At 46.3% G+C, this 13,150-nt stretch overlaps 1 protein-coding gene across 10 annotated transcripts in view; it reads right to left on the bottom strand.

Annotated features, from left to right (window-relative positions):
• The window catches only part of PITPNM2 (phosphatidylinositol transfer protein membrane associated 2), a 212,604-nt gene that overhangs the window by 15,365 nt on the left and 184,089 nt on the right, over nt 1-13,150 (bottom strand). For 7 of the 10 annotated variants that reach the window (XM_080985034.1, XM_080985040.1, XM_080985041.1 and 4 more), the window contains 4 exons: nt 7,724-7,888; nt 6,442-6,651; nt 2,969-3,117; nt 202-318 (listed from right to left, as the gene is read on the bottom strand). In XM_080985034.1, coding sequence (XP_080841160.1) covers nt 202-318; nt 2,969-3,117; nt 6,442-6,651; nt 7,724-7,888 — 641 coding nt within the window. The remainder of the gene's footprint in view (nt 1-201; nt 319-2,968; nt 3,118-6,441; nt 6,652-7,723; nt 7,889-13,150) is intronic. The other 3 variants (XM_080985042.1, XM_080985043.1, XM_080985035.1) reach the window with 2 other exon arrangements.

Here is a 13,150-nt window from a genome sequence, read left to right as displayed (position 1 = left end):
TTTCATGGTGACACAATCAATGCCAGATGCAATTTGCTAGAAAGCCATGGAGCAATGACTTAGAGGGGGAAGGTGTTCCTCAATGAAGCCAGTGAATTAACTCGTGTTAATGAAACCCTTGGACTGGCCAAATGGAGTGCATATTGCTTTCAATATAGAATAAAATTAAATTTTTCAAAAACAACGGAAGACTGTCCTTACCCTTAGCTTCACGTGGGTCCTCTTGCGAAGCCACTTCTCCCTGGGCTTAGAAGGAGTAAAGACAGAGACCTCCTTCCCATCCAGCTCCAGGATGCTGGCGTTCTCGTGCCTCATCACCTGAGGAAAGCATAGCCTGATCAGGGATTTCCACAAAGCGCAAGAATCTACTACACTCTGTTTGCCAAGTGGAAGATGCCTAGCTCTGGTGGCAGCAGAAGTCACTGGAGCAGCTGAAATCACTGGACAATTCCATTAACACCAGATGGGCTCTCCAATATCCAGTTCTTGCCCTATGCCTAGCCAACGCTGCATACTTGTTGTAGCCTGTTTTTGCATAAGTTGCAGCCTGTTTGCACCCAAATCTGTTTCTGAATGTCCTTTGTTCCATTACTGGGGGCCAGGTGCTTTGCACATGTTGCACAACTGAGTGGCACTAGCTGGGGTTCTGCACTTATTTAAAAGGAAAGGTTTGGTTTTTTGTACTCCTACGTTTTCCCTCTTCCATTTTTATTTTTAAAGAACTGGTAGTTATTCTAGATTAATTAAAACAGAGCCATGGGGTGAGTGTGAACAGATGGTATTTAAAACAATTAAGAGATGGGCAGAATTGAAGTGGTCAGGAGAACACTTTCAATTGCGGCTGGAGTTTCCATTTGCGTATTGAAAGTGCTAAATGAATTATTAATGGCAACAAGCAACACTCTGAAGTGTCTTTGATGTCACTGTGCTGATATAATTAACATTACATTTTAGCACATCTGGTGACATTTGGTCAGTTGAAAGACCAATTATTTTTTAGACTCATTCAATGTCCAATCCTGATTACTTTCAGCTGTCACAAATGTCACTCTGTCCTACACCAGAAACACCAACACAATCACAGTTTTTGCCTGACACAGGCACTACCTATCAGCTCCACAGACATGGCCACTCTTGGAAGCTGCTGCTGCTGCTGACCTCATCTGCTGGAGAAAGTCTGTTTGGCTCTTCCTGTTGTATTTAGCAGGGGGTGGCACCCCAGTGGTGGCTGATGCCCTCAACTATGGTCATTCACAGCAGCTTCCAAAACTTACTTCCATTCGTAATGCTTCTTGCAAATTGAATGCTGGATCAGGTCTCTGAATCTTAATGTCTCTCCACTTGTTTTAGGGAGTGGATATACTTAAAAAAATATTTTAAAACAAAGTATGTATACTTTTATGCCTATCCTTCTGTTAAAAATGTATGTAAGTTTATGAACATTAAAAAAACAGTTTGACAACTGCTTTAGGGATAGAGGAAAGCATGCTGGTGACATCACACGTGCTAGCCTATAAGAACCCATCGTACTCAGCTTTTCCCTGATTTGCTGAAACACTTGCAAAACTCACCCATCCCTTTCTTGCAGCTCACTCCAGGATGAGAAGTATGTATGTGTGTTTCTAGTACAGTGAAGTTGTGTGCAGCCATGTCTGCCACATTCTGCAAATGTTTTATTCCTATAGCAGGAAAAGCTTTCTCCTAAATGTCATCATTTAGTCTGCTGTCCTCGTGCTAAAGCTGTGTGCTCATTCTGATGGCATCCCAACCCTTTTCTCCCTGCTCTGGGGAAATCTTTTCTTCAGAAATGCATTATTATCACACATTGCCTCCAGATCCACTGACCTCTTGACTCAGCCCTGCAGCACCAGACACTTCCTGGGATGACATAAGATTCCAGCAGATTCAGCAATCTAACTAAGGCAACTCTGGCTCCAGGATTCTGGGAGGAAAGTGTTTCAGAGACCAATCTATCCTCTTGCCCCTTTTCCTGATTCTATCATATTGAGGATGGCAAGTGCCTAGAAAACTCCATGAACAGTGCAATCCTATACAAGGCTTTTTCTGAAACAAGGCCTGCTGAATTCAGGGGGACTTACTCCTAGCCGAATGCATATAGGATTGCAGCTTAAAAGTAATGAATTTCATGAACTGGCCTAAACTATGCAAAACATTCATGCATTTAAACTGCACGCTTTATTTTAGTTAGCCAATCTTAGAGGTTTTGCTTTTACATAATTTTTGTTCCAGTTATTTTTTGTTATGATACTGAAAAGTTGAAACTAACAGAAAGTTTGTGAGGGGAGGGGTATGCAGGCAAGAAGGCTAGAAGATGTCACATCACACACATGCTCACAAATACTTAAGTCAAAGCCCCCACAGTCCCCCCCCCCCGCTACCATCATGAGCACTAGAAATATGAACACTTTGCCAAGGGTATCATAAGCTACATTTATTAAGAGGGAGAGTCATTCATTATATTTGGAGCTTTGCATCAGATATTTTCAGCTTGCAAAAATGCAAAGCAAAATTGATGATAAATTAGCTGTGTCCAGTTTCCTTGAATAACTGTGAGTTCCCTCTGCAATTTAATACTAACAGAGGACTGAGGGTGTGTTCACATTAGAACGCAGTGAAATCGTTTCACCACTCTATCCCTCTGGCTGCTCACATCAGCAGGGTTTCATGAGTGTCAAATTAATTTCTGTTTGTGTACACAACAGAGGATGTTGACAGGGAGGGGATGCATTTACCCTACGGCTTGGCTAGAGATGGACTAGGAACTTAAGGGCTCCAAACTGGTGCGAAGCAGGCTTGAGAAACAGTACATCAAAGAGTAGTGTTTTGGATAATGTTGTGTGAACATGGATTAAAGACCGGGGCTGGAAGCACAGTGAGTGCACGGTAAATGGGAGTATGAGCACAGTCCCTGTGTATGCTGGAGATTTGCAAACCAAATAGGACTGACCTGCCTGAGGAGGAAGGAAACCACATCTGTTGACTCCCAGTAGCTTGCATGGAAAAGGTGCGGTAAGGCCACCGTAGGGAAGGCGGTGAGGGCATCGGGGCAATAGAGAGCATAGTCTATTCTTTTCGTTCCCCACCATTTGGCAGCAACTGGGAACAAAACATAAGGAGACAAAGCCCCAACATTTGAATTATTCCTTTCATGGAAAAGAAAAGTAAAAAATAATTCAAGTCTACATTTCAGGCCCATTGCTTTCCCAACTAAAATGTCAGAAAACTCTCTTTCTCTGGGTGTAACAACTTTGGCCCCATCTCCACTATACAACTAAAGCAGTGTCACACTGCTTCACACAGTCATCGCTTCCCCTAAAGAACCCTGGGAAGTGTAATTTGGTTTAATAATTCATTCCTCTTCCCAGGGAATCCTGGGAATTGTAGCTCTGTGAAGGGAGTCGTCTTCTTCTTTGGTGATCACTCGTAGCCAAGAAGATTGTCTTCCATGAACACAGTCTTAACAGTGAGTACATGACTGTGGAGGACAATTCTGGATCCACACATCCTTCCACAGTGGGGACACAGGTTTCCAAGCAGGAGTTGATCACAGTGAGGGTTTGCCAAACGTGCCTTCCTCTTTCCCCTTTTTGCCCTGAGTTCAAGCTTCTTCAAAGTCATGACACCTTTGGTAAAGGCTGGTAAAGGCTGTTCTCCAATTGGAGCACTTGCAGGCCAGTGTTTCCCAGTTATCAGTGCTTATGTTACATTATTTTAGGTTTGCCCTGAGAGTGTCTTTAAACCTATTTTGTTATCCACTGGTATTTCGCTTTCAATTCTTGAGTTGGGAATAGAGTGGTTGCTTTGGAAGACGGTAATCAGGCATCCAAACAACATGACCAGTCCAAAGAAGTTGATGCTGAAGAATCAACTGGTGATCTTTGCTTTTTGCAGTACACTGGCATTAGTTCACCTGTATTCCCGAGGAGAGTCGGTTGATGGAATTTTTCAAAGAGCTGGAAATGGCATTTATAAGTGGTCCATGTTTCACAAGTGTACAGTAATGTTGGTAGTACAATAGCTTTGTAAAATGAGTATTTTGGTTTCCCTGCGCACTCAAACACTCTGCGCTTCAATCGGGAGAAAGCTGCACTTGCAGAGCTCAGGCGATGCTGGATCTCGGCATCAATGCTGGCCCTTGTGGAAAGGTAACGGCCCAGGTAGGAAAAGTAATTGACACTTTCCAATGTTACACCATTTAGTTGGATTTGTGGCGCTGCAGAGAGGTTGTTTTGTGCTTGTTGGTGCAGCACTTTGGTTTTTTGGATATTGAGTGATAGACCAAGATTGTCATAAGCTTCTGTGAAGATATTTAGGATGGTTTGGATATCATCCTTTGAGTGTGCACACATGACGTTGATCCCACTGTGAATGGTACATTTTGAGAGCCATTGTTATCTGCGATTGTTGCCGTCATGTTATCATGGAGGAGCCGAAGGATGTTCAAAAATTTATCTGGGCAGCCGATTTTCAGGACAGTCCACAGGGCAGTACAGTGTTGAAGGCCTTATTCAGGTCAATAAACGCCATTTACTGGGGTTGATTTTGCTCTCTGCATTTTTCTTGAAGCTCTCCTGACAACTCTCGGCAACCATAACAAACTCCACTTCTCAGGATTCATATCAGGTTTCATATCAGTTAAATTGCCATGGCATCTTCCAAAAAACCTTGAAGCAGGGGTGGGGGACTGCGGTGTTCCTCTGAGGATACCTCAAGAAGATTCTTCACTGGTATTCTTCACTATGCATTTGCTTCAAAAAAATCTGCCTCTCTCCCAAGAAACCCTGGAAACTCAAACTGCTGTGAAGGGCAGGGTGGTGCTGGTGTCAGGCTCAATCAATCCTCCTGTCAGCCACATTCAGAGGGAAGTGCTGATCTTTATGTAATCAAACTGGCACCACTCACATACCAGAGGAAGGTATCAACATTATCAGGGGAACCCTGATGTTTGCAGAAGAGGAAACTCTTGGGGCGAGCCCCTACTTCCAACATGCGAGTGAGGATGAACACAGCCAGTGCTGCCTATGGGGTGGAGAACTGTAAAGAAAGGAGAAAATCGGGGGGGGGGGGGAGGAGACAACGTATCCTAGAAGAGGAGGCTGCTGGCTGGCACTCTGAACAGGAGCACTCCATGCTGCAGCATTTGGTTGCAGATCTCACTTGTAGCACAGCATTCTCAGTCTTGTCAGCACAAGTGCGATTCCTGGGATTCTTTGTGGGAAGCCGTGGCAGTTAAACAAGTATGAAACTACTATAGATTTGTAGCGTGGCCATGTCCCACAGTAAGAGAGGAGAAATTAATTGGTGATTCTTAGAAGTTTCAGAACATTTTATGCTTCCCCCAAACTGGTGCCCTTCAGATGTTTTGGCCTACAACTTCCCATCAGCCTCAGCCAGCACAGAGAGCCTGTCATGGCCTCTGGAACAGAGGTAGCTGGGTTCAAACCACATATTAAACTGGGCACCAAAGTTCTTTAGGAACAAAAGCGGAAATTGTACTTCAGTCTGTCACTTACCTGTCTTATCATTACAGCTATGTGTCAGGAGACCACCACCGAGGCACCTTAGCACCTGCAAACTTCTGCAAATTTCTGGGTGTCTAATTTTTAAAACACACATTCCCTTACAAATTTCTAAATCAACAACAGCATCTCAAAAGCTGCTGAGTGTCAAAAGAAAAGGCAGGAAGTGTATTGTTGAGAAAGGATGCCCCTCATCTCACCAATTCCCACAGCAGATCCTCTCTAGACTCCTTGCTATAGAATTTCAGTGCAAAGGCAAGAGGAGGAAACCAAACCTTGTCCTGTTAGGAGAACTGCCATTTAGTTGCATGGAGGTCATAAATTGCCATTCTGACAGCATAGCTTCAATTGTCCTGCTGGATTTCTCAAATTTATTTATTTGCCTTACCACAGATGTCTATCACAGAACAGATTGTGTTGTACGAGACCAGCAAGAAAACCAAAACTTCTGGAAAATCCTGCCAAAAAAGACTTCTTTCCCCTCACATTCTGACATAAGAGAGGAGTAGTTATCAAAACAAACTTGCAATTATTTCTACTCCCAAGCCAAAGCCATCTCATAAGTGGAGGTGTTCCAGCTTTCTATTTGCAGTTCAAAGCTGTGATTTTGGGATCCTCCGAACAGGACAGTCAATAATAGGTGCTTCCTCCTAAGAAACAGCAGCAACAGTACTGCAAGTGCTATAGAGGATTTTAAAATTAACCAGAGTGTGCACTACAGAGGCAGGTGGCTGTTAGAGGCAAGAAAGTTAGTCATCAAAGCAGAGTGGAAGCAAGTGTTTAAACTATGCCAAGATGGTGAAGGAGTCCCATGAAAAGCAGACCCATTTGGCTCTGGAGAGAGCGACAGAGGAGGTTAGTTAGTGATGCATCTTGCTCCCCTTGTCTCTCTCCAGAATACCTTTGTCGATGTCCAGGTCCGGGATCTGTAGAATGGCATCCACTTCCCAATGGGAGGAGCTCCCAACCCTTCTTCCTAAGGGGTTCTGGGAAATTTCAGGTTTAGGTGCCCTATGCCTTTTGGGCGAGGGTTGGGTGGGGGCCTTGTGTGGGAGGGCAAGCAGGGCTAGAAGGCTAAACCCCCTGGAATGGGTGAGATGGTGTTTGTTTTCTAAAAGGAACATTTAAAACGATAGGGGGAAAGACAAAACAAAAACAAAACACACGCCTGTTAAAACACAAGTCATGCAAAGAATGCAACTTAATTTTTGTCCTTTGATAGTGTGATGGGGCTATGAAGGAAAAGCACCGGCTGTTTAAGCAACAGCTGTAATCCCCTCCCCTACAGACACCATACACATCAAGGGGCAAAGTGTGTGGAAGAGGGCAGTGGAACCTCTAGCTCTGCTCCCAGCAACCTGTGGTTCTTCCTGGCACCATCATCCACACCAATGATCTAAGCATCCAGGGAACTTCCTATGTCATTTCCTCCCCCAACTGCCCCCAACCCCCGCCGTTGCCTCAAATGCTGCTTGCAGGTAGGATGGAGAAGTTTACGGACAGACTGTTTTCTTTCCTTAAAAAAGTAAAAGCGTTTTAGTCATAACCATAAGAAATATTTAACTCTGCAACTAATTAATTCAAACCCATAGTATTATCAACTAAGGTGTCTTTAATGAGGTGATAACCTAAGAAAGTATTACATGTGTACCTTTGTGAGTGTGTGTGTGTTTGTATATATGTATTTCAGATGTGGAACAGCTCCAACATCTGATCCGTGAGATGCAAAGAGCTGGTGTAGAAATAATGGCTAGAGAAACCTGAGCTATGAATCAGCAAGCCCCTGGTTTGACTCTTGCCTGTGTCCGGATGACGTGGCCTTAGGCAAGACACTCTAGCTCACTCCCAATCTCTCCATTTGCAATATGAAGGAGAGCAACACTGACTTACCTTACAGGGATGGTGTGAGGATTTCAATCAGATGATGCATGTGCAGCACTTTGAATAAATAAGTATTAAAAGAACTGAAGGAGCACTGAAGTGAAACCAGATTGCAGCCCAGACCCTCCTTCTTTTCAGATGAGAATGCTTGTTCTTTTAGGCCTGCAGTTTGGAGACCCCAGAATCTCAATGACAAGAATGAAGCAGGACAGGACATCGGTCAATCCTTCAAGCTGCTCAGAGACCTGGTGTGGGGGAGCTAGTGGGAAAGGACGACATTTCCAGGGGGGAGGAACACTTACTGTTGGCTATGTTGGAAGCAGTGTAACTGTCTGCCATTCCCGAGACCTGGCTGGCAATGCTGGCCTCGCTGGCTCTCCGGAAGCCCCTGAACTGGGGGGCTGAAATGGGAGCCGAAGGGGATGCACTTTCCATGAAGACGCCACCATGAGACTGAACAACATCCGCTACGGAGACGAAACAGGGAAATCAAAAATATTAGACCAAACGGACATAGAGCATGGTGAGATGAACAAGGTGCAAAAATCAAATAAAATCAAGCAAAACATGCACAACACACAAAGAAAAGGCAGAAAACACCGCAACTGATGTCAAATGAAATCATTCAAAGTTGGTTAGATGGAATAAGCATTTCAACAGCACCCAGATTGGAAAATGAAACCAACACCAGCACAAATAAGCATTAAAAAAAGGTCCAGCAGCTCTGTAGTCGTAAACAAAATAATTGCCTTGGAAGAAAACAGAAATATGTGACTGAAAGAACCTGAGTTGCCTATGGGATGGGCTCACACCAATATACACCGCTTGCACAGAGCAATGTATATACAAACTGTGTTTCTGGGAAATCGGGGCAGAGGGTCTTTCAGAAGCTCCCCAGGGATTCTTCCATTCAAACATCATTAATGGCAGACAAGTGTTCGTGAAATACATTTTGCCCATCATTACTCATCAGCTGCATTTGAGTTTTGGGTGCAAATTATAACTAGAATGCATTCGAAGTTCGTACATGGCACTCCCAAGAACATGTGAATTGAGACTACACTCTAGAATAGGGATAGCCAATGAGATGTCCTCTAGATGTTGTTGGGCTACAATTACCAGCAGCTCCAGCAGCCAGCAAGGCCAGTGATCAGGGAGGACAGGAGCTGAAACCCAGCAACATCTGGAGGGTACCATGTGGGCTACCCCCGCCCCATAATATAGCCTAGAAACATTTGCAATGCAGCTGAGTTGCTCAGCCACTGTAGAAAGGATTCCTTCCATGCAGAAAGCATGAAGTGGTGTGGTATTGGGTGGGAAATATTTATATATTTAGACAATTTATATACTGCTTAATTAAAACACAATACTCAAGAAATTATCCAGAGATATAATCAGTTAAAAGCCAATTACAAAATCAGAAATGACTTTAAATTTTATTTTATTTATCTAACAGAATTTATATAGTGCTTGGTTGTAGGAAGACCTCTAAGCAGTTTAGGAAAATGTAAAATAAACTTTGAAATTATCAATAAATATATTTAAAAACTGGTATACAAAATTATTTAAAAGATTATTAAAATCAACGTTAGCTAAAATGAAATGAAATATATGTAACTCCTACATGTCTGGACAGGCTCTGAAAAGAATATAGTGAAGGTACCTGCCTGATGGCAAGCTTCCTAGCTGATAGTTACCTGGGTCTTCTCCCCCCCCCCCCCTTTAAGATAGGGGCAACATTTGCCTCTACCCCAAGGACCCCACTTGTTCTCCAAAAATTCTCAAGAATTATAGACAGAAGCTCTGAGATCACATCAGGCACTGGAGATTTCAATTCCATTAAACCAGCCAGGTGTTCCATTACCACCTCTTTTCCTATATTGGGCTGCAGCTCTCTCTTTGCATCATTTATTCTTTTATCCCCACGATAGGCACTGCTTTCCCTTTCAGTGGATGTTCAGCAGTTCTGCCTTCTCTGTCACCCACCTCTGTCTTCTCCATCTTCTCAATTTCTCCACCTACTTGCTTGTTTTTCCTCTTGCTTTGAACATAGCTGAAGAAACCTTTTCTATTATTTTTAACCTACCTATCTTGCAAGTCTGAGTTCATTCTGAGCTTTGGCCCACCTGACCGTGCATCTGCTGGCTACTTCTGTATACTCTTCCTTCACGATTTCTCCTTTATTCCATTTCTTACACATCACCTTCTTAAAATCTCAGCTCATCTGTAAGCTCCTTATGTAGCCACACTGGTTTCTTTAGGTGCCTTCCACTTTTCTTTCTTGTTGGAATTGACTGCCTTTGTGCCTTCAGTATTTCACTGTCAAAAAACTCCTATCCATCTTGGACTTCCTTCACTTTGAGTATTTCTTACCGTGGGACTTCATACAACAGTTCCTCAAGCTTTTTGAAACCAGCCTTCTTAAAGTCCAGAGTGCATGTCTGACTACACTCAGCTTTCCCTTCCCTCTGTATAATGAAACCCAAGAGGACATGATCACTTCCTCCCAAAGTTCCCAGTACATCCACTTCATCAATCAGTTCCTCCCTGTTGGTGAGGACCAGGTCCAAGATGAGATGATCCCCTTGTTGCTTCCAGCAGATATGGGGATAGTTGAGGTCTCCTATATCCCTCCTTTTTGACTGTTTGGTAATCTGCTCTAGGAAGGCATAATCCAAGTCCTCAGTATGGCTTGAAGGTCTGTAGCAGACACCCACAGCAAGGTCACTGTTGTTCCCCTCTCTTATATATTTTACCCATATATTCTTCCTTCCATGCCCCAGGTCATGGAACTCTTCCCAACTGTATACATCCTTTGCATATAATGCTGCTACTCAGTGCTTTTTTCCCTAAAAAAATGTTCAGGGGTACTGTTATGTACTGAGTTGAATAGGATCCAAACTGTAGCAGTCTGATTGGTCCTAGAACAATAGGATCCAAAAGGCAGCAGTCTGATTGGTCCTAGAACAATAGGATTCAGAATGCAGCAGTCTGATTGGTCCTAGAACAATGCAGCAGTATGATTGGTTGGCAGGAACCACCCAATCCTGCTCCAGATAGAAGTGAATCCACAACCTGATTGGCTTACAGTAGAATTCCAGAATTAGCCAATCATGTGCAGCCCATTGTGTAAATAATGTATATAAAGCAGATACTGTGAGGGGACATTTATTCATTCCTCCTCACCACTATGAGCTGAATAAAGAGCATGAAATCACTTTGCGACTCTGAGTATATTTCACTGGCGACGAAGGTGGGATCCCGCTGAGCTGACTGCCACACACAGCACCGCAGCACCGCCAACTGCCGCACCGCTGCCTCGCACCGTGTATCCAGGCTTCAGCTCCGGGGCACAAGGAACTCAGAATGGCAGCCAACAGCAGCTTCTCGCCATTCAACCCAGCATCTGGAGACTGGGAAGCGTACGCCTCCCGTTTCACCTTCCTCCTAGAAGCCAAAGGGGTCACCGACGAAGAAGACGCCAAGAAGAGGGCGATATTCTTCAGCGTCTGCGGAGAGGAGACGTTTGAAATCGCCCGGGCTCTCCTTGCGCCTGAAGACGTCGCTACTGTTCCATACAAAACAATAATGGAACAGCTGAAGGGGCACTTTTCGCCGCAGCCCTCAGTGGTGGCTCGTCGAAATGCCTTCTACGCAAAGCGGCAAGCCCCTGGGGAAACCATAACTGGGTTTGTGACCTCTCTCCGCCAAGCCGCCCGGTTCTGCAACTTCTCAGAGCTGGAGAACATGCTTCGTGACCGCCTCGTCGGTGGCCTGAAGGATGAGAAGCTGCAACGACGCCTCTACGCTAAGAAGGACCTAACGTTCCAGGTCGCTCTGGAGGAGGCCCTGGCAACAGAAGCTGCCGAGAGGTCGACCCAAGAGGCACGGCCGAGCCTGCCATCCCAACCGAGGGTCCACCATGAAGACCTCACCGACGACTCAGGATCCGACAGGGAGGAGGTGCACCGAGTACAGCAGCGCACTCAAGCAGCGCACAGACCACAGCTGCCTCGACGAGAAGGAGGGAACTGCGCAAGCTGCGGGGAGAGTCACGAGAGGAGGACCTGCCGTTTCCGCAACGCAGAGTGCAGACAGTGCAGAAAATCGGGACACATCGCCCGGGTGTGTCGGGCTTGGCCCACCCGACACCAGGCATCAGATGACCAATCCAAGAGCCCCAGGTCCCGGGGCCCAACGCACCAAGGCAACTCGACGGAGCTCACGGACTTCCAGGTATACCAGTTGCCCCACCCCAACGTAGAGAAAATTTATGTAGAGGTACAGATAGAGGGGGCCCCATGCCGCATGGAGCTTGACACGGGTTCAACTCTATCCATAATCTCGGCAAGGACCTTAAGGAAACTGTGTCCCACTGGGGGTCCCAAACTCAGGCCGGCCCCATTCACCCTCCGGGACTTCCAGAAACGTAAGGTCCCCACAATGGGGGTGGGGACCTTCAGGGTGCAATACCGAGGGCGGACGCGGCAACTGGACTTGCTTGTGGTCAAGGGCCCCTACATTAGCTTACTGGGATTGGCATGGTTTGGACCACTGGGGCTAGCTGTCACCGGGGTGAACCACACGAGCTTACAAGTGGACGTGGACGCCATATGCAAGGAATTTCCAGGGGTTTTCGATGGGAAATTGGGACAGTATACGGGCCCCCCCATTGCGCTACAGCTTGACCCCGCAGTACGACCGGTCAGGCTCAAGGCCCGCCGGGTCCCGTTCGCCTTGAAACCCCGTATAGACGAGGAATTGGACCGACTCGTAGAGCAAGGAGTGCTGGAGCCGGTGCCTAATGCTCCCTGGGAAACCCCAATCGTCACACCCGTCAAGCCTAATGGTTCGGTCCGCATCTGCGCAGACTACAAATGTACCATAAACAAGGCCCTCACGGCCCACGCATACCCAGTGCCAGTGGTCAGCCATGTCCTTGCCACCCTGGCTGGGTCGAAAATTTTTGGCAAGCTGGACTTGGCCCAAGCATATCAACAGCTGCCAGTAGATGAGGCCACAGCAGAGGCACAGACGATTGTGACGCACAGAGGAGCGTTCAGGGTAAAGCGGCTGCAATTCGGTGTCAGCGTGGCACCAGGCATATTCCAGAATATAATGGACTCTCTCCTTAAAGGGATTCCTGGCGTCACCCCCTTCTTCGATGATGTGTTGATTGCCGGCCCCACACCAGAGGAGTTTGAGGACCGCCTCCGCACCGTTCTGCACCGTTTCCAGACGGCGGGTCTCAAGGTGAAGCGGGAAAAATGTCTACTAGGAGTGCCTCAGGTGGACTTTCTGGGATTTATGGTGGACGCAGAAGGGGTCCACCCGACTGGGGACAAGGTACGGGCCATTTGTGATGCCCCAGCGCCCAAGAGCAAGACTGAACTTCAGGCCTTCTTGGGACTATTGAACTTTTACCATTCCTTCCTTCCCCACAAGGCGGCGGTAGCGGAGCCCCTACACAGACTCCTGGACAAGCGGGCCCCTTGGGTGTGGGGCCAGCGCCAGGAGGCCGCATTCCAGGCAGTCAAGGACTTGCTTGTCTCAAACTCGGTCTTGGCACACTTCGACGAGAGGCTGCCGGTGGTGCTAGCATGCGACGCCTCACCCTATGGCATTGGAGCTGTCCTGGGGCACCAACTCCCGGATGGAAGAGAGGTACCGGTGGCGTACTTTTCCCAGACACTCAACACAACCGAGCGGAACTACTCGCAAATCGACAA

This window comes from Podarcis pityusensis (assembly GCF_964106645.2).
Source record: "Podarcis pityusensis genome assembly, chromosome: 16".
NCBI classification, from domain to species: domain Eukaryota; kingdom Metazoa; phylum Chordata; class Lepidosauria; order Squamata; family Lacertidae; genus Podarcis; species Podarcis pityusensis.
This window is presented reverse-complemented; position numbering and strand designations above follow the sequence as displayed.